The 22,500-nt window shown below is 44.6% G+C and overlaps 1 protein-coding gene across 1 annotated transcript in view; it reads left to right on the top strand.

Moving 5' to 3' along the window:
- Positions 1 to 7,630, top strand: part of tes (testis derived transcript (3 LIM domains)) — a 9,974-nt gene extending 2,344 nt beyond the window's left edge. The window contains exons 2-7 of the mRNA XM_060885196.1: positions 385 to 470; positions 859 to 1,672; positions 1,934 to 2,287; positions 3,201 to 3,416; positions 4,907 to 5,065; positions 6,975 to 7,630. Of these exons, the coding sequence (XP_060741179.1) occupies positions 385 to 470; positions 859 to 1,672; positions 1,934 to 2,287; positions 3,201 to 3,416; positions 4,907 to 5,065; positions 6,975 to 7,169 (1,824 nt within the window). The 3' untranslated portion in view covers positions 7,170 to 7,630. The remainder of the gene's footprint in view (positions 1 to 384; positions 471 to 858; positions 1,673 to 1,933; positions 2,288 to 3,200; positions 3,417 to 4,906; positions 5,066 to 6,974) is intronic.
- Positions 7,631 to 22,500: the final 14,870 nt, after the last annotated feature.

Genomic DNA, 22,500 nt, shown 5'->3' with positions numbered 1-22,500 from the left:
CCTTGAGCAAGGCCCTTAACCCTCACTGCTCCTGTGGTGTTGTATCATGACCCTGTGCTCCGACCACAACCTCCAAAGCACAGAAGAAAGGATTTCACTTCTTCTTCTATTCTTTTCTAATAAATCAAACACCGTAGCCTGAGACTCCTTGACACTGGAGACTCCTTCCATAAATGTTAAATAAATACCTCCTGTACACCAACAACTGCACGCATTATGTAATGCAATTATTTTGAGTTGTGTGTTTTATAATGAATGAGCTGTTACTATAGAAACCATAAGGCATTAGATGAGGGTAGATTTGCCCCAAAGCGTAACTGCTTTGCAGGAATTTAGAGTGTTTTAAGCTGAACTTATGTGTATGCAACTGTATTGACCTTGCAGATGACCCTGGGCCATGAGATCGGAGCTGGATCGGCGTGTCTGAAATGCAAGGACAAGTGTGAGGGCTTTGAGCTTCACTTCTGGAGGTTTGTAAAAGGATATGTCTCTTAAACTAGGACTACAAAACACCTTCTGTATGAAAGGTCTGGCAAAAACGTAATGAGACAGACTGGATACAGAGAAACGCGTTTTGTATGCGCTTACTATCTTTATATTGTGAAACTTAACTTCCTTTTTGTTGGCTGCGACTTCATGTTATTACATGCCCAAGACACCAAACCAGTGCTGTAACGATACTCCAAAACCTCAGATTCTAGTTTTGCTGCTCCTAGTACTGGAGCCGACTCCACGTTCTGGTTTGGCTGCATGGTCGATGAAACTGTGGTGAAATGTTGGTCTCATTTTGGTTTCCTTTGTAACATTCAACCTTCTGACAGTACTGAGAGAATTCATCATCCTCCATCATTTTAACAGAAAGATCTGTCGCAACTGCAAGTGCGGGTTAGAAGATCACGATGTGCAGCTGCAGTCGGAAGAGAACCAGAAGGTGGGACGGCTTTTCGAAGACACCAAGTACACGAGACTCATGGCCAAGCTGAAGAGGGACGGAGTTCCTTCGTACCAAGGCAGCCAACTCACCATAACCATCAGCACGCCTGCTATTGGGGCCGCGGTACCTGTTGCAGTGGCTGGTACGGCAGGTACAGTGAGTCCTGTCTATTCCCAAGGTGTCCCCGGCCACAACGCTCCCTCTGTCCCTTATAAGGGTGCTCCCACTGCTGCAGGACATGGCGCCCCCTCTGTCCACGGCCAGGGCGCCCCCTCTGTCCACGGCCAGGGCGCCCCCTCTGTCCACGGCCAGGGCGCCCCCTCTGTCCACGGCCAGGGCGCCCCCTCTGTCCACGGCCAGGGCGCCCCCTCTGTCCACGGCCAGGGCGCCCCCTCTGTCCACGGCCAGGGCGCCCCCTCTGTCCACGGCCAGGGCGCCCCCTCTGTCCACGGCCAGGGCGCCCCCTCTGTCCACGGCCAGGGCGCCCCCTCTGTCCACGGCCAGGGCGCCCCCTCTGTCCACGGCCAGGGCGCCCCCTCTGTCGCTCACAAGGGTGCTCTATCTGGTATAGGTCAGGGTTTCCCCTCTGTTCCTGGTGGCTCCTTTGCTACAGGTCACGGTATCCCTTCTGCTCCCCCTGTTGCTGCTGCAGTCACTCCTGCTGCTGTGGCAGCCAAAAAGGATGTGGTCAAAGCTGTTACCTACGAGTGGGCTCCTCCAGGGGTTAACCAGAAGTTGGTAAGGATTCCACCACAATTGTTTTTAGTATATAATTATTACATACGTTTATCGTTTAGATTAAAGGTCAATTTGAAGGAGCAGTGATTTCTGTTGCATGCAAGTTGCATGAAAACATTGTCAAGCAACTTACCCCATCGTTCACAAGTATGTTTTATATATATTATATCATATAGCTTTTTCCTATAAGTATATTTTCCTTCCCATTAATGTTACATGCTCTGCTCTTTCCTAATGTTCCTAATGATCTTCCTGCTTCAGGCTCTGCTGTACATGGAGCTGCTACCACCTGAACGGCGGCCCATAGCAGGCTCTCAGGGAGCCGATTACCGCAAGAAGCAGATGGCCAAGCAGCTACCTGAACACGACCAGGACCCAGAACGCTGTCACGAGCTCTCGCCTGCTGAGGTCAAACAAATGCAGCAGTACGTGCGCAAGTACAAGGACGAGGCTCTGGGTATCGGAGACCTGACCCTCCCGGAAGAGTTCGGCTCTCACGCAGGCATCGGAGTCGACCCTGGAGCACCCAGGGACCAGGGCACGGGCGCCGTGGGGAAGGTCGGGATCCCAGGGGCAGTCGGGGCTGGAAGTGGGGCAGGTCCTGCTGGGAAATACGTAAGTGCTTACGAGAAGGAGGCGACACAGAGGCTGGATTTGTGTTCTGTATTCGAGTTAAACAGATTTTAGAGAATGTACACATTATAGAAATAGGCACAAACATTCTATAGTCGATTAGTCCACAGTGATCTTGGAATAACTGGATTCATTTTAATCCTGCAGCTGACATGGTCCACATTTCCAGTTTAATTTATTCCACTATATTAGGTGGATTTTTCACTGTAACTCAAAATAGCAAAATGATAAAAAAAAAAAATCTATTGATAAAATAACAAGGCTCAGATAGAAAAAGGATTTAAACCCAGGTTTAGGTTTTGATTAAAGTTTAAAGTTTTTAAATTAACTTCAACACAACAAATGATTTCCGCCTCCACCTTGTGTGTGTGGAGTTTGCATGTTCTCCCCGTGCCTCGGGGGTTTCCTCCGGGTACTCCGGTTTCCTCCCCAGGTCCAAAGACATGCATGGTAGGTTGATTGGCATCTCTGGAAAATTGTCCGTAGTGTGTGAGTGCGTGAGTGAATGAGTGTGTGTGTGTGTGCCCTGCAATGGGTTGGCACTCCGTCCAGGGTGTATCCTGCCTTGATGCCCAATGACCCCTGAGATAGGCACAGGCTCCCTGTGACCCGAGGTAGTTCGGATAAGCAGTAGAATATGAATGAATGAATGAACGAACAACAAATGAAGAAGATTCTTAAATCGACTCTGATGTCTAGAATTAATAATTATATAATATAATACAAAGCTTCACCACCAGATGGCGCCATTTCCACAGAGTTACAGAATAGACTTGAACTATAGAATTGAATAGAAAATAAATAAACTTGAAACAGTAAACACTCCTGTTTCTGTATTTATCGGTAGATTAGTTCTGATGCTTAATCATGAGCTCATTTCCTCTCGTGTCCTCAGGCGTGTCATCACTGCCACATGAACATGAACCACGGCGACCCGGCCGTTTATGCAGAGCGCGCCGGCTACGACAAGCTGTGGCACCCGGGATGCTTCGTGTGCTGCACCTGCAACGAGCTGCTGGTGGATATGATCTACTTCTGGAAGAAGGGCAAGCTGTACTGTGGCCGACATTATGGAGACAGTGAGAAGCCACGATGTGGGGGGTGTGACGAGGTGAGTGAGAGTGAATGGCAGAGAGAGACAGAGAGAGAGAGAGTGTGAGAGAATGACAGAGCGAGAGAGAGAGAGAGTGTGAGAGAATGACAGAGCGAGAGAGAGAGTGTGACAGAGTGAGAGAGAGTGACAGTGAGAGAGAGTGTGACAGAGAGAGAGAGAGAGTGTGACAGAGTGAGAGAGAGAGAGTGTGTGACAGAGTGAGAGAGAGAGAGTGTGTGACAGAGAGAGAGAGAAAGTGTGACAGAGAGAGAGAGAGAGAGAGAGAGAGAGAGTGTGGCAGAAAGAGACTCCTTTCATAAATGTGATGCTGTTCCTATGAAAACATTAACATTAACTCGACTCCTGAAAAGTGAGCTTATAGAGTGATAAAATGTGTGTGCGCCTGTGTGTGTGTGCGCCTGTGTGTGTGTGCGCCTGTGTGTGTGTGCGCCTGTGTGTGTGTGTGCCTGTGTGTGTGTGTGTGTGCCTGTGTGCCTGTGTGTGTGTGTGTGTGTGCCTGTGTGTGTGTGTGTGCCTGTGTGTGTGTGTGCCTGTGTGTGTGTGTTCCTGTGTGTGTGCGTGTGCCTGTGTGCGTGTGCCTGTGTGTGTGCCCCTGTGTGTGTGTGCCCCTGTGTGTGTGTGCCCGAGTGTGTGTGTGTGCCTGAGTGTGTGTGTGTGTGCCTGGGTGTGTGTGTGTGTGTGTGCCTGTGTGTGTGTGTGCCTGTGTGTGTGTGTGTGTGCCTGTGTGTGTGTGTGTGCCTGTGTGTGTGCCTGTGTGTGTGCCTGTGTGTGTGCCTGTGTGCGCCTGTGTGTGTGCGCCTGTGTGTGTGCGCCTGTGTGTGTGCGCCTGTGTGTGTGCGCCTGTGTGTGTGCGCCTGTGTGTGTGCGCCTGTGTGTGTGCGCCTGTGTGTGTGCGCCTGTGTGTGTGCGCCTGTGTGTGTGCGCCTGTGTGTGTGCGCCTGTGTGTGTGCGCCTGTGTGTGTGCGCCTGTGTGTGTGCGCCTGTGTGTGTGTGCCTGTGTGTGTGCGCCTGTGTGTGTGTGCCTGTGTGCCTGTGTGTGTGCCTGTGTGTGTGTGTGTGCGCCTGTGTGTGTGTGTGCGCGCCTGTGTGTGTGTGTGCGCGCCTGTGTGTGTGTGTGTGCGCCTGTGTGTGTGTGTGTGTGCGCCTGTGTGTGTGTGTGTGTGCGCCTGTGTGTGTGTGTGTGCGCCTGTGTGTGTGTGTGTGCGCCTGTGTGTGTGTGTGTGCGCCTGTGTGTGTGTGTGTGCGCCTGTGTGTGTGTGTGTGCGCCTGTGTGTGTGTGTGTGCGCCTGTGTGTGTGTGTGTGCGCCTGTGTGTGTGTGTGTGCGCCTGTGTGTGTGTGTGTGCGCCTGTGTGTGTGTGCGCCTGTGTGTGTGTGTGCGCCTGTGTGTGTCCGTGTGTGTGTGTGCCCGTGTGTGCCCGTGTGTGTGTGCCCGTGTGTGTGTGCCCGTGTGTGTGTGCCCGTGTGTGTGTGCCCGTGTGTGTTCCAGCTTATCTTCAGTAATGAGTACACTCAGGCTGAGGGACAGAACTGGCACCTGAAGCACTTCTGCTGCTTTGACTGTGACTGTGTTCTTGCTGGAGAAACCTACGTCATGGAGAACGACAAGCCTGTGTGCCAACCCTGCTACATGAAGAACCACGCTGTGGTAAGGAACAAACACACACACACACATCTCAGTATTACATGGATTTGCATCTCCTACCTTGTGTGTGTGTGTGTGTGTGTGTGTGTTTGTATTTGATTAATAGTCATGCTGTAATGATGATATTTCACTTGCAAATTTTACTGGTCTCTTTTTTCTGCTTTGCTACAATAAAAATTTCCTTTTTATTCGTAACGACTTTAAGGATCCAAACAATCGGACGATTTTAGAAAAGTAGATAAAAAATCTTTCGTCACTTTATTTCCTCACCTTCAGTAAGTGTGTAGTTGAACTGGATTCTTCTGGATCTGGAGTTTGAGATGTGACGATTAAAATAACATTGATGTGCTGATTATGGATTTATAACAGGATTATATAACAGTTATAAACTCTGGTTAATGACTCGGGAAGGAAAATGTTAAATAACATCATGTATTTATACCGATTTTTGATCCCTCCTTCTTTAAGTGTTTAATATTTCACATTATTAAAGTGATGGTTTTGTCATATAATCAGTCACTAATACTGGAGTTTATCTGAGGAGCGCTGGGCCAGAGGAGGGAATAAACACTGGAGGGGATTCTGGTCCACTGCAGAGCATCACACACACACACACACACACACACGCACGCACGCACGCACGCACACACGCACGCACACACGCACGCACGCACACACACACACACACACACACACATGCACACACACATGCACACACACATGCACACACACACGCGCGCGCACATGCGCATGCACACACACACACGCGCGCACATGCACACGCACGCATGCACACACACGCGCACATACATGCACACACGCACATGCACACACACGCACATGCACACACACATGCACACACGCATGCAAACAAATAGATTCGCATGCACACACTTGCTCACACACACACACATATGCACACGCATGCACACAAATACATTTGCACGCACACACTTGCTTACACACACACACACATATGCACACGCATGCACACAAATACATTCGCACGCACACACTTGCTCACACACACATATGCACACGCATGCACACAAATACATTCGCACGCACACACTTGCTTACACACACACATATGCACACGCATGCACACAAATACATTCGCACACACACACTTGCTTACACACACACATATATGCACACGCATGCACACAAATACATTCGCACGCACACACTTGCTTACACACACACACACATATGCACACGCATGCAGACAAATACATTCGCACGCACACACTTGCTCACACACACACACATGCACACAAATACATTCGCACGCACATACTTGCTCACACACATGCATTCGCACGCACACACTTGCTCACACACACACACACACATACACACACACATGCACACGCATGCACATACATACACACTCATTTTTACACACACAAACACACACACCTGGGAGTCATTGTGAGTAACCAATCACACTGGACAGCTGGATGAAACAGAAAATTCAGGTTTAAGAATGAATTTAAGATCAAAATCCTTAATATTATAATTACATGAGCATTTGTTAAGGTGCTGTGATCCAGACAGGAAACACAATTCATTCATAACACATTGAACACTTGGAAATCTTATAATATTCGACTTCCTTTTGTGTTCTTTGTTTTTCGTTTGTTTTATTAACACTAACAAATACACACCTTTTTAATACCTGTTTTACCTCCAAAACCTCCAAAAGTTTCTGTTAGTGAGCCGTTGCTATAGAAACCATATTGTATCGTATGAGAAAATGTGTGTTTTACTACAAACGTGTGACGAGTTACAGGAAACGAATCATCACTTATTGACCAATCAGAACGCATTCAGTATTCAGCAGCACTGTGTTGTAAACCCTGTGTGTGTGTGTGTGTGTGTGTGTGTGTGTGTGTGTGTTTGTTTGCAGCACTGCGTGTCTTGTAAGAAGCCGATCGAGCCCGAGGCACAGCGCGTGTCCTTCGGCGAGCATCACTGGCACGCAGAGCCTCAGTGTTTTCAGTGCTCCGGCTGCTCCAAGTGCCTCGTGGGTCAGCGCTTCATGGCCCTGCAGGGGAAACTTGTCTGCTCTGTCGAGTGCAAGAAGAAGGTCATGGCACCTTAGAAAAACATCTTCAGAGCTACACGACCAATAACTCACTTCATAACCACTCTGTTTATAACCACTGGTTCAAATTGTGCTGTTTTTTTACTGCGCACTTTTTCTTCTTCTTCTTCTTTTTCCTTTTGAATAACATCGTTAACATTCACACAAATTCTTCAAAGCCGTGGTTTTGCATGCAGCAGAATGCAGGTAGGAAGAGAGACAGTAAATGGAAAACAGCTGAGAGAGAGAGAGACTCAAAGAGAGAGAGAGAGAGAGAGAGAGAGAGAGGCTTCGACGACAAGCCAAGACTCCGCCCACAAACCGTACATCATCTCCAGGTCTCCATCCTGCTGCTTTGACACGACCTCATTGTTCCAACAATCTAAACGACTCTCATTTTGCACTTTATTTCTCTCTCTCTTTTTTTTTTTTTTTACTTTTCTCTGTTTTGAAATGTAATAAATAAATTGCACCAGAAATTGTGGCTGTGGTCTCTTTTCATTTGCCGTATTTAGCTCACCTGGCTTTATTATTAGAGTGAGATTACTCTCTCTCACTCATTCACTCATCTTCTACCGCTTATCTGAACTACCTCGGGTCACGGGGAGCCTGTGCCTATCTCAGGCGTCATCGGGCATCAAGGCAGGATACACCCTGGACGGAGTGCCAACCCATCACAGGGCACACACACACACTCTCATTCACTCACGCACTCACACACTACGGACAATTTTCCAGAGATGCCAATCAACCTACCATGCATGTCTTTGGACCGGGGGAGGAAACCGGAGTTCCTCCGGGTACTCCGGTTTCCTCCCCCGGTCCAAAGACATGCATGGTAGGTTGATTTGGTAGGTGAGAGAATTCGAGCTGTTTGTGAAATTCACACGCAGTTGTTTTGCGTTTATCGTTTATTTGTTCAGTTCCTCCAGGATTTCACAGATTTCTCTCTGTGATCGTTCCTGACAAAAATGTCCCCCAAACAAATATCGGGTCTGATCTATAATCAGGTTAAATAATTATCCAAACGGTTTGTAATTTATTTAAAAAATAATGGTGGCTAAAATACTAAAAAATTTCTTTATAGTGTTTCCAATATAACAATATCTTGTTGCAGAAGCATTAAAAGACACCAGGTGGCGCTTTTCTCCATGCGAAACATCACACGCACACGTTCATCTTCATGTAATCTTCAGGACACTTCGAAGCTTCATGAGACGTTTGTCACCTGATTTACAAACAGTATAAAATTCCAGCATGGTGTGTTTCGTGCGGCTGCGAGAGATTAAACGTCTTTCTGTGGTGCTTTCGCTTCTCATCATCAGGTCCTCGTGGAAAAAGGAGAACACGGTATGTGTTTTGACATGAATGTGGAAACCTGCACAATTCAAGGAAGCCCGCTTCTTATGAGCTCCTATTGTTTAGTAGTGGCAGCCAGGCTGAATAGTGTGATGTCATTTCCTGTCACCGTACTTCTGTGTGGAACGTTACAAGGCCCTTCAGCCCCAGTCCACAAATCACCCCACATGCTCTAGGGCGGAGTTTTCCAGGAGGGAATTCTTTCCTTCGATGTCATCCGTGCACCGATTTGCATGGTGGTTTCCATGCCAAGCACATTAACCACACACACACACACACTCTCTCTCTCTTGTTAACCCTCTTGAAAAATGCCTGCCCTGCTCTCCTGCCCCTGCAGACCAACGATGTGCTGATTTGCCTGTGGTCTCTTTGCAGGACGAGAACCAGATGCAAAGGGTTTCTGTCGTTTATTGAAGTGCTAGTGCTGTAGAAAAGCTAATCAAGGCCACACACACACACTCTCACACACACATACACACACATACACACACACTCACACACATACACACACTCTCACACACACATACACACACACTCACACACATACACACACACACTCTCACACACACATACACACACACACACACACACACACACAAACACACACACACTCTCACACACACATACACACACACTCACACACATACACACACACTCTCACACACACATACACACACACTCACACACATACACACACACTCACACACATACACACACTCTCACACACACATACACACACACTCACACACACACACACACTCACACACATACACACACACACTCTCACACACACATACACACACACACACACACACACAAACACACACACACTCTCTCACACACACTCTCACATACACTCTTACACACACACACACACACACTGACACACACAAACTGACACACACACACTCACATACACTCTCACACACATACACACACACTGACACATTGACACTCACACACACACACACTGACACACACACACACTCTCACACACACTCACACACACTCTCACATACACTCTTACACACACACACACTCTCACATACACTCTTACACACACACACACTCTCACATACACTCTCACACACATACACACACACACTCTCACATACACTCTTACACACACTCACACACACACACACACACACACACACACACACACACACACTCACTCAAACACACACTCACACACACTCTCACATACACTCTTACACACACACACACACACTCACACACTCTCACATACACTCTTACACACACACACACTCACACACACTCTCACATACACTCTTACACACACATACACTCTTACACACACATACACTCTTACACACACTCACACACACTCACACACACTCTCACATACACTCTTACACACATACACTCTTACACACACACATGCTAATGAAATATACCATCATTATAAAGGGTTCCTAACAACATTAGCGACAACTCTAGCATAGTTTGTTATCACTACGATTAGCATAACATAGAGGATTGAGTTCTGGCTCCTGATTGGTCAGAAGGTGTTCTATAACAGCACCTTGTTCAGTATCACAGGTTTATTTAAAGCATGTTTGCACTCGTTCTAACGTGTAATCGTTGATACGGTGATTTTCAGTACGTTTAATGATGCAAGGAGTCTTTATGAAAGGAGTCTCCAGTTTTCACCAGTTTCTGCCAAATTATTAATGTAACTATAAATAGACAAAATGTACAAAATATATTGAATAAAATAAAACAATAAACATGAAAAAAAACAAGATGTCATCAAGGGCAAACTGCTGGAATTCCCTAAAATGGCATGTTTTATTTCTGCCTCAGGAAAAAAAAGAGGAACAAACTTTACCTTCTGACCCTTGATCAATATCTGCCCCTGCAGTAGTAACTGATCCTGGCTCACACACACTCTCACAGACACACAGACACACACACACACACAGACACACACACACACAATAGAAACAAAGACGGGAAGGTAAAACGTCAGCCTCTCCTCTTACAGCACATACTTTCCCTTATTATTCATGATTGTGTGTGTGTTTGTGTGTGAGTGTGTGTGTGAGTGTCTGTGAGTGTGTGTGTGAGTGTGTGTGTCTGTGTGTGTGAGTGTCTGTGAGAGTGTGTGTGTGTGTGAGTGTGTCTGAGAGTGTGTGTTTGACAGTGTATGTGTACTGTATGTGTGAGTGTCTGTGAGTGTGTGTGAGTGTGTGTGTCTGTGAGTGTGTGTGAGTGTGTGTGTTTGTGTGTGAGTGTGTGTGTCTGTGTGTGTGAGTGTTTGTGAGTGTGTGTGTGTGTCTGTGAGTGTGTGTGAGAGTGTGTGTGTGAGTGTGTCTGAGAGTTTGTGTGACAGTGTGTGTGTGTATGTGTGAGTGTCTGTGAGTGTGTGTTTGTGTGTGAGTGTATGTGAGTGTGTGTGTGAGTGTGTGTGTCTGTGTGTGTGAGTGTCTGTGAGAGTGTGTGTGTGTGTGAGTGTGTCTGAGAGTGTGTGTTTGACAGTGTATGTGTACTGTATGTGTGAGTGTCTGTGAGTGTGTGTGAGTGTGTGTGTCTGTGAGTGTGTGTGAGTGTGTGTGTGTGTTTGTGTGTGAGTGTGTGTGTCTGTGTGTGTGAGTGTTTGTGAGTGTGTGTGTGTGTCTGTGAGTGTGTGTGAGAGTGTGTGTGTGAGTGTGTCTGAGAGTTTGTGTGACAGTGTGTGTGTGTGTATGTGTGAGTGTGTGTTTGTGTGTGAGTGTCTGTGAGTGTGTGTGTGTGAGTGTCTGTGTGTGTGAGTGTGTGTGTCTGTGTGTGAGTGTCTGTGAGTGTGTGTGTGAGTGTGTGTGAGTGTCTGTGAGAGTGTGTGTGTGAGTGTGTCTGAGAGTGTGTGTTTGTGTGTGTGTACGTGTGAGTGTGTGTGAGTGTGTGTGTGTGTCTTTGAGTGTGTGTGTATGTTTGTGTGTGAGTGTGTGTGACAGTGTGTGTGTATGAGTGTATGTATGTGTGAGTGTCTGTGAGTGTGTGTGTCTGTGAGTGTGTGAGTGTGTGAGAGTGTCTGAGAGTGTGTGTGAGAGTGTGTGTGTGTGAGTGTGTCTGAGAGTGTGTGTGACAGTGTGTATGTGTGAGTGTCTGTGAGTGTGTGTATGTGTATGTGTGTGTGAGTGTGTGTGTGTGTGTGTGTGAGTGCGTGTGTGAGAGTGTGTGTGTGTGTGTATAAACATATAAAATCTGACTTCTTCCAGTTGGTTCCCTCTGAATCAGTGCATCAGCGCTGAACATGTGCTTCATGCCAACGTTCCTTCTTTCATCGCTCTTTTCACATAACAAAACAATAAAGGAACCCGTTGGTTCTTCAGACCAACGTTCTGCTGTCAGACCATTTCTTTGATGTCAGACGCGGTTCTTTATGCAGCAGATAATCACTCTGTTAAACTGGAACACTATAACAGAACACAAAAAGGTTCTTCTGATTGTTTCTCTAAGACAAAAACATACAAAGGTTCAACTTAATCAAGCTGGAACCCAAGAGATCTCTCCAGGAACCCTTTCTGTGTTCTGTGGTCTGTGTTCTGTAGTTTGTTCCTCTAGGAGAAATATGAGCTTTTCATTGACAAAAGGTTCCATGAAGAACCTCTTAATCACACTAGAACCTCAAATCATCTCATAAACACCTTCCATAAACACATGTAATTTGTAACCCAAGTTATATAGAACTTAAGGTTCTTCAATTTGTCTCTCTATGAGAACTCTCATACATGCCCTTGGGTTCTATTTTAAACACAACGGTTCTGAGGAACCAAGAGCTCACCTGATGTTCTTACAGAAACGGTTCTATGTAGCACTGTGAGTTATTAAACACTTATTATGCTACAGTTGTGAAGAACTTTGTTGGAATTGCTCCACACTTAAATGTAGAACTTCTCCTGTGGGAGAATCCTTCTAGGTTCCATGTAGAACTTTAGAACTTTACACATCTGTGATGTGTGCTGCGTCTTTTCTCTCCATCAGAAGCTCTGTGTTTATTTGAGGTTTATGAGTCACTGATCTGAGGTTCTGGGCATGCTCAGTGTAGAGCGGAGATCTGAGCCCAGGCCTGGGGGAAGCTGGAAGTGTGCAGAACCTTTCTTTACATAATAGCTGCTTTTACTCTCTTCTTCTGCACTCCTCTTTTACTCTCTTCTTCTACACTCCTCTTCTACACTCCTCTTTTACTCTCTTCTTCTGCACTCCTCTTTTACTCTCTTCTTCTACACTCCTCTTCTACACTCCTCTTTTACTCTCTTCTTCTGCACTCCTCTTCTACACTCCTCGTTTACTCTCTTCTTCTGCACTCCTATTCTACACTCCTCTTTTACTCTCTTCTTCTGCACTCCTCTTCTACACTCCTCTTTTACTCTCTTCTTCTACACTCCTCTTCTACACTCCTCTTTTACTCTCTTCTTCTTCACTCCTCTTTTACTCTCTTCTTCTACACTCCTCTTCTACACTCCTCGTTTACTCTCTTCTTCTGCACTCCTCTTCTACACTCCTCTTTTACTCTCTTCTTCTACACTCCTATTCTACACTCCTCTTTTACTCTCTTCTTCTTCACTCCTCTTTTACCCTCTTCTTCTGCACTCCTCTTTTACCCTCTTCTTCTTCACTCCTCTTTTACCCTCTTCTTCTGCACTCCTCTTTTACTCTCTTCTTCTGCACTCCTCTTCTACACACCTCTTTTACTCTTTTCTTCTTCACTCCTCTTTTACTCTCTTCTTCTGCACTCCTCTTCTACACTCCTCTTTTACTCTTTTCTTCTACACTCCTCTTTTACTCTCTTCTTCTGCACTCCTCTTTTCTTTTTAATAATTTCCATTATTTTGGTCACTGAACTGTGGCTTACAGAGCAAATCATACATCTCTCTTTTTGTCTCTCTCGCTCCTATCTTTCTGCATCGCTCTACTTTTGTCTGTCTGTCTGTCTGTCTGTCTGTCTGTCTCTCTCTCTCTCTCTCTTTCCTTTTTGACTCTTTCTTGCTCGCCTTCTCTCTCTGTGTTCTCTGTCATTCTCTCTATTCTTTCCATCTCTCCATCTATCGTTCTCTCCTTAAATAAGAGTCTCCTCTCTCTCTCTCTCTCTCTCTCTCTCTCTCTCTCTCTCTCTCTCTCTCTCTCTCTCTCTCTCTCTCTCTCTCTCTCTCTCTCTCTCTGAGCCGCACCCTGCTGCAGAGATACCTGTCTCAGTACGATTCATAGCTCATGTGGTTTCCAGATTCCTCAAAAATGACTGGAAAAGCAGTGGGAGTGTAAACCACATTTTTTATCAGCAGGGCGGCGAAACACAGAGAAGAAGCGAGAAATAAAAACACACGCCGTTAAAGGATAATAATCATCTATGGGGTGCGAACCTCCATAAGAGTCTGTATGTGTTTATCCTCTGTTCACAGAAATGTCATAAATCCAATTCTGACAACTGAGATAATTAAAGTGTAAATTAAAGCCTGACACTCCCTTTCACACCCCTTGGCATTTTCCTCGACCTCTTATATGCACTCAAACTCAAACAATGACATATTTTACAGAGCTCATAACACAACACTGGGGTCATGAAAGAATGTTAAAAGGACACATGCCAGCCTGACGCTCACTAATGAGGCCCTGAAGCACTGCGAGCTGTCGCTTTACTGCTCTGATGGTTCTTCATACACACCGTGCTCAGAGTGTCAAGAGTCTAGTTAGAAAATGATTCGACTCATCTGCAGAAAGTGAATCAAACATGGCATGTGAGTTCATTTGCACTGTTGTTGTTGTTCTTGTTATATACGGAGGTGACTTGAAGCAGTGCAGAAACGTCTGCACCGATGAACAAAAACACAAAAGTTTTAAACGAGTCGTTTATAGAATTACCGAATCATTTATTTAGCGCAAGCTCCGTGTTTTACTGTCAGTATTTCTGACCACTGATTGATTATTGTTATTATTATCAATAGGAAAAAAACCATTGGGGCTGAAGGGCGAGCCTCAAAAAACTACATAGATAATATTATTAGCGTTATTATTAATATTTGAAACTTTTTGAACATTTTGAAACAAAACAAATCAAAAGAATCAAATTGGCTCTGATTCAGACTTGACACACGGATTAACGCACGACTTGTGAGATCTACAAGGTTCGGTTCTGTCCCTGTGGCCTGCTTAGCTTCAGAGAGTCCCTGGTACGAAAACGATGACTCTATAAGACTTTAATAAATCCTATAAATAAAAAAATGAGTTGCTTCACTCCTCGCTGCCTGTTCTGTTTAACAAAGCTGTGGAGTTCGAGTTTCCGAGTTTCCGCTTCCGTCCATTGTACACGTTCCTGTTTCCCATCTCTCCACGCTGTAAGGAGTGGGTCAGGTCCAAATGTGCATACCTTTAAAAACCTGCTCCAAAGTGGAAGGAAACACACTCATCAGTCATCGAGAAAATGTTATCCTGTAACACATCTACAATACTGAATAGACTGTACTTGTGTGTGTGTGTGTGTGTGTGTGTGTGTGTGTGAGAGAGAGATTCTTATTCCACTGCTAATACAAAGAGTCTCAGAGCCTCAGACCTTCACTTTTCACAGAAATGACCAGCAGAAGAAAAACAAACAAAAAAAGTGTGTGATGTTCCATGAATAAACAGATTCCCTCACTACCTGAAGTGTGTGTGTGTGTGTGTGTGTGTGTGTGTGTGTATAGAGTGTTTCCAGGACAGCCTTCAACCCTAAAAGTGGATGTAGATTATGGAAAGAGAAAGAGAGAGAGAGGAAAATGTTATAGCAATGTGTTGGTTTGTACATAAATATGAACTATATCCAAAGACTTAGGCCACACCCCTTCTTGGGCAAATTAGCATATAATAATGTTATGTAATTTGCTCATTTTATTTTTCCATTTTGGACTCCAACATCTGAATTTAATTGAAATAATTACTGTGTTGTCTGCTTGAGTCACTCACCGAAGTGTTGCGCTATTCATTACATCCATAATTCCTAAAGAAAAGAATTTCAGTCATTTTTACAATCTGTATCAAACATGCAGCACAAAATTTCTTTTTCTTTTCTTTTTTTTAGAACAAGTACGGTGCAAGTGTACCGTGTGTACAATGCGTGTGTGTTTTTTCAGCTCCGTTTACGGGTTGAAGGTTTACACGTGCGTGTTCATTTGCTTAGACTCCAGTAGCCTCGTTCTTTACACCGTTAGCGAGTCCGTTTTAAATGAAGCTAGCTTTATGAGTTAGCTTCAATCAAGAAAAAGAGCTGATTTTCTTTCACGTTGTTTCAAATTTTCAAGAACGACGTACTGGAGCGTAACATATTCAAGAGCTGTTCTTTCCGCCCAGCTAGCGTTGACCGTTTTCCTGACTAGCCGGTGTGTGCTGCTAGCATGAAATTAAGTCTCTGTTCTGGATTTATTCTGGAGTTCCTTAATGCGATCTGTAAAATATTTAACCTTTACATCAGAATGCATAAATATATATATATAAAAATATAGATATATAGATTTGCTCATGGGGGAGCACGGTGGCTTAGTGGTTAGCACGTTCGCCTCACACCTCCAAGGTTGGGGGTTCGATTCCCGCCTCCGCCTTGTGTGTTTGGAGTTTGCATGTTCTCCCCGTGCCTCGGGGGTTTCCTCCGGGTACTCCGGTTTCCTCCCCCGGTCCAAAGACATGCATGGTAGGTTGATTGGCATCTCTGGAAAATTGTCCGTAGTGTGTGATTGCGTGAGTGAATGAGAGTGTGTGTGTGCCCTGTGATGGGTTGGCACTCCGTCCAGGGTGTATCCTGCCTTGATGCCCGGTGACGCCTGAGATAGGCACAGGCTCCCCGTGACCCGAGGTAGTTCTGATAAGCGGTAGAAGATGAGTGAGTGAGAGAGAGAGTGAGAATTTGCTCATTTATAAAAAATACATTACAGTGTGTAAGAGAGAACGTGTTGTTTTGGTCGAGAGAGTTTCCCAGATCACGTTCATTTTATGAGCTAATAAATGTCCAGGATTCCAAACTAAGTCTTCCTTTTATGGTCATAACCTTCTTCTCAGCTTATGTACCTTAACCAGAGGTTTGTGTAATGAGAAGAGGTTTTACACACACACACACACACACACACACACAAACAACACGCACACCTGGGACCGGCTTGCCTAGGAATCACAAGGCAGAACTTTACTGTTTTTGACATATTCCTCAGATACTGCACTAAATTATTTCCCATAATGCACCATGACTGTTGAATATGTACTGAATGTTCGTATAAATTCACATTCGTGCTAAAAGCCGATGATGAAATGTAAGGATATTTAATTCTGTGAATAAAAATAATAATATTTCAGAGGAGGAGTTAAGTAGCGAGGGCACGGTGGCTTAGTAGTTAGCACGTTCGCCTCACAACTCCGGGGTTGGGGGTTCGATTCCCGCCTCCACCTTGTGTGTGTGGAGTTTACATGTTCTCCACGTGCCTCGGGGGTTTCCTCCGGGTACTCCGGTTTCCTCCCCCGGTCCAAAGACATGTTTCGCTATTCATGTTTCCATATTTCACTCGTTCTCTAAGAAACCGTCAGATTTGTTTAGCATCTCGGTTTCATTAATCAGTTCACGGTGATGTATGACGGAGACTAAGCTTTCAAATAATGTTTGAATTCGGTCCAGATGTTAATTCCTGGTCTAGATGTTAAAGAGTGAATGAGTGAATATAGACGAAGGACTGCATCTCACACACACGTTGCTCTATTCACTCCCTTTCAGTGTTTAAATAACTGCTGATGATAAGCCTGCACCCTGGAATTCCTGTGCCATGGTTCTCTCCACACTGTGGGAGGAAGCGAGTCATTGACTGCATTAACATCCTTCTGGAATGCAAGAAGGGAATGTCGGGATTCCACCCAGGACGCTCCTTTCTCCAGCTGGTACTCCCTTGTTCTGTCGCTTAGATCAATGTGCTCTCACGTCTCTGTGAAGGAACCAAACACAGAAGGTCAGTAGATGCCCGGATATTCCTGGCTCCGTCCTGGATGCTAGACTTTCCCAGATATTTTGCACCTCCCTGTTTTTTTTCCACTCTGAAGAGAAAGTGAGTGGAATGTGCGAGTGTGAAATGGTCAAACGTTCACTCACCTCCGGGACACGTGATGAACCTGCAGTCCCCATTCTCAGGAGTCACGAGGTAAACACTCAGGTGGATTGTCACTACATCATGAGGATGTAGTGACAATCCACCTGAGTGTTTACCTCGTGACGTTTGTCGACACGTTTGTCACCTCGACACGTTTGTCACCGTGATGTCGAATCAACACTGTAGAACCCGCTGATCCTGCTTCAGAGCAGAGCTTCATTACCCCAGGAAAAAATGCTGCAAAAAATCATCACCCTGCTTCTACATTACACGTGTGAAACGTAACACAGGGTTTAGAACCTCCAAAACCTGGAGTTTAGAGCGGGTTCTGCAGGCACCTCACAACCTCCACACATTTACAAACCAAACACACTGATGAACCAGATTCACTGGTAATGAGCTACTAACTAGTGTAGACCAAGACACACCCCTGGGGTGGGACATCGAGCAGGGGCATTTCATTAGAGGTACATACAGTAAGCTATTTTTTAATCTACATATGTTATGGGTTTGATGTCCATGACGCCGAAGCATCTGTGAGGAGATGAAATATTTCCAAAACTCCACATGCTTTCCATAGCACAACTAAAATAAATCAAAATCCTAACACCTGAAATCATTAGACATGCCAGGACAGCCGTGCATTCTTCTCCTGTGCTATAAGACCGAGGCGCAGGCCAGAACCTTTAATCACTGGTTAAATGGATATACTTAGCTAACCTCCATACCAGGTTGTACTTCTTGAAAGCACAAAAACAAGAGCAGGATTGTGGTTGGCACAGCATTACAGCTCTCTCTTCTCTGTTCTTGCTTGCTGGAGGAATTTTTCTCCTGGAAGCCAGCGCTGGCCTTCGTGCCATGGACATCTCTGCCTTCCAGCCAAGTCTGGAGAACAATGAGATCCTCAGCTCTTCTGTGAAACAGGTGTGTGAGGTCTGCTGTGGGTTTTTTTTCTCCCCCTGTGACTTGGGTGAAATGTGAGTTTAAGTGGTCCTGTAATGTCAAGGACGGATGTTCAGCACAATTCCTGTGTGTTACTGATGGACACTGATAGACGGAAGCTTGTCTTGATATGTCTTGGATGAGCAACAGGGTAAAATTAATTTAAGGTTCTGCTACAACGTGCTGTGGTTTTCTGTGTGGAGTTTCAAATGTCCTTACTGTGTTTATGTAGGGTTCCTTAAGGGTTCTCTGGTTTCCTCCAAAGAGAATGAGCCAGAGGTGTTGCTGATGATGGAAAAGCTCTCAAGACAAAGGAACCTTAAGTGGTCTCAGTCTAAATCATTTTCTTCGACGTAAGCATGATCTAAGGTGCAACAATGAAGCTCGATCTAGTTCTAACATGAGGTCTACCTGGTTAAAGTTATCAACTGTTCACTTCCATTATACAAGTGTTTGTATCATTGGAAGTACAAAAGCCATCTTCATGGTTTCTAAGTGGTACACAGTAATCTCATGTATCTCCAGGCTGTCCATGTGGAATTGTCATCATCATCATCAGCTAGAAGCCTTTAAGTGATGGGACTCCTACCAGGATGGGTCAGGATGTTATCTCCTGAGGAACTGGATTCCATCCTGACCAAACAGTTCCAGAAGAAACCAAATAAACAGAGAGATCAAAGATCCCCATCTTTATCTTTCCCTCCTCATTCATAATAATACCTGGTGTACATACAGTAATGTTTCACAATAGACGTCTTGACTTGTTTTTCCAAAAGAATGTACGTTTATCTCGGAACGTCATTTCTTCCATAGAAATACATACTAACAACATTCCTTGTAATGTTTTCTGGAAGCATGCTGGCAGCTCCATTCTGAGGTAATGCTGTAGAGGGGAGTTTAATTACTCGACGACGATTTAAATTACAGCCTTCATACTTTTCCACAGAACATCACACGCATGCTTCTTCATATCAAGAATAAAGTTACTGAAATGACATAATGACAAAAATATTTATTGAATGTGTACCGGGGGATCACGGTGGCTTAGTGGTTAGCACGTTCGCCTCACACCTCCAGGGTTGGGGTTCGATTCCCGCCTCCGCCTTGTGTGTGTGGAGTTTGCATGTTCTCCCCGTGACTCGGGGGTTTCCTCCGGGTACTCCGGTTTCCTCCCCCGGTCCAAAGACATGCATGGTAGGTTGATTGGCATCTCTGGAAAATTGTCCGTAGTGTGTGATTGGGTGAGTGAATGAGAGTGTGTTTGTGTGTGTGCCCTGTGATGGGTTGGCACTCCATCCAGGTTGTATCCTGCCTTGATGCCCGATGACGCCTGAGATAGGCACAGGCTCCCCGTGACCCGAGGTAGTTCGGATAAGCAGTAGAAGATGAGTGAGTGAGAGTGAATGTGTAGAGTGCAATGACATAGTGAAGCCACTGGGGGCAGCAGCAGCAACGACTTTACTGCATCACACAGATCTGTGCACAAAGCTGTTTTCAGACTCAGTGATATAGAGAAATTGAAAGGGGAATCTAAAAAAAAGAGCATAAGCTTTTTATTACAGAGTAAGAATGAAGAAAAAAAGCATTATAAAATATATGTGTAGCATAAGTTAGGTTAACTTTGACTTTGATCAGTGTAAAGAAACAAATGTCGTGTCTGTGAGTCTGATCTAAAATGAATCAGGATTTAACAAACACTTGGAGCATCTCAGTATTTACTTTAAAGATACAAACATCTGTGTGGAAAAAAAAAAACAGCCGTTTCTGTTTTTCTGGATCTTTTCTATGAATATATCACCTCTGGTATCGTAGAGAAAAACAGAAATCCTGATGAAACTCTACAAATCCTAAAGAGTGTCTACTTTCATATGAGCTCCATATTAACACCACTGTGAAGCGAGACATGAGGAAGACGTTCACTCGTCAGCACGTACACGATAAAACAGGAGGAAAGTCCATTATTCTGTTGTTTTTCTTTTCCTTTCCTTTAAAGACTAGTACTAGCTGCTAGTTCTTTTGTTGCTCTCTAATCTTTAGCATTCATATCGCTTCTTACTTTCGCAAAAGACGTTGAAACATCTCTGGAATGTTCCAGACTTGATTACTTTGTGGTTAGTTACTGTATGTCAGGACATGGGGTTGTTGTATTTCATATGTATTTTTATTTTTTTTTCCATCTTTAACGCCCGTCTGTCTTTATGAGGTTCCGATGATGCCGGTGTTGTCACGGCGCTGCGTGATTGAGGTGAGAAAAACCTGTTCAGCTTCATCTGTCAGTGAAAGCTCATCACAGCACGCTTCTTACATTTCTGTCATTCTGAACGTCTGACCTAATGCATAACTGTCTCCTTCCTGAACAATCAGCGATGCCAAATAAAAAAAAATTGATAACGACGTCAAATTCGTTCGACTGTCAGCTTCTCGGCCGAGGTCTGCTCCAGGGCTGCTTTTTATTTGTTCACAGATTATATGATGAATATTATCTATATAATATCTGACAGACATTTTCAGCATTTCCATTTAAGACCCAGCACCTGGTCCGAGTCCTGAGGTTATCACCCGTAGAAAACAGAACATAAAATGATTTAATTTTCCCTTTTAGTGAATATTTAAACCCTTGATTCATACTTTAACCTCATTAGAGAAAGTAGAGTAATAAAAATAAAAGGCTTAAAAAGGATATTTTCTCAATAATCAGAGTATTAAACACTAAAATATTTCCATTCCAGAAGAAGACACACGAGCTACTGTATAACGTCAAACACCCCTACACCCCTTCCTCCCTCATGTTATTATGAGAGATATGTGATGTGTATTTAAAAGTTTGGAAAGTGTCTAGTCAACAAGTTTTGATAGATAGAGATAAGAAAAATAGGAAGGTTTTTAAGATGCTTCTCCTGTTCCTGTGTTTTGCTCTGGGTGCCATGGTGACGTCCAATCTGTGGACTGTCATGTGGTTTTTAACACACCTGCCTAGTCTTGCTTTAATCAAATTGGATCTGAGCCACTGTTAGTCACTGTCTACCTGGGTGTCGTACCAACAACAGATCAGATCGCTAAGACAACAACAACAACAACAACAGAACCATTCAGATATAAACACAAACGAATTCAATAAATCATGGCCATTACTTCTTCATCATCTTCATCTTCTTCTTCTTTGTAGTAGTAGTACTGGTGGTGGTGGTATTATAATAGTAATATCAGAAGTTGTAGTAGCAGTAAAGGTAGTCATAATAGTATTAATACTAACAGTGTTGGTAGTTATAGTAGTTATATTAATATTAATACTAGTAGTTTAGAAGTCATTTTTAACATCGTAATAGCAGCAATGACAGTAGTATTAAAAATGCTTGCAGTTTTCCTAATTAATTGAATATTAATTACAGTAATATTAACAGTAGGAGCAGCAGCATTAGCAACGTTTGTACACACACTGTTTGTACACACACTAAACCATCTTAAACATTTTAAGATGGTTTAACTCGGAACAAAAGTTCAACAGCTGCCTTAAAAATGTAAGAAACTATCAAACCTGTCAAGACAATTAGTAACAGTTTAGTAGTAGTAGCAGCAGCAGCAGCCGTAGTAGTAGCTGTAGAAGTAATTGTACTTTGAAGTAGTTTTATTAGTATTAATAGTTGTACGTTTAGGGGGCACGGTGGCTTAGTGGTTAGCACGTTGGCCTCACATCTCCAGGGTCGGGGTTCGATTCCCGCCTCCACCTTGTGTGTGTGGAGTTTTGCATGTTCTCCCCATGTCCTCGGGGGTTTCCTCCGGGTACTCCGGTTTCCTCCTCCGGTCCAAAGACATGCATGGTAGGTTGATTGGCATCTCTGGAAAATTGTCCGTAGTGTGTGATTGTGTGAGTGAATGAGAGTGTGTGTGTGCCCTGTGATGGGTTGGTACTCCGTCCAGGGTGTATCCTGCCTTGATGCCCGATGACGCCTGAG

This window comes from Tachysurus vachellii, chromosome 13, assembly GCF_030014155.1.
Source record: "Tachysurus vachellii isolate PV-2020 chromosome 13, HZAU_Pvac_v1, whole genome shotgun sequence".
NCBI classification, from domain to species: Eukaryota; Metazoa; Chordata; class Actinopteri; order Siluriformes; family Bagridae; genus Tachysurus; species Tachysurus vachellii.
Note: the sequence above shows the minus strand (reverse complement) of the source record. Positions and strands in the feature narration are given on the sequence as shown.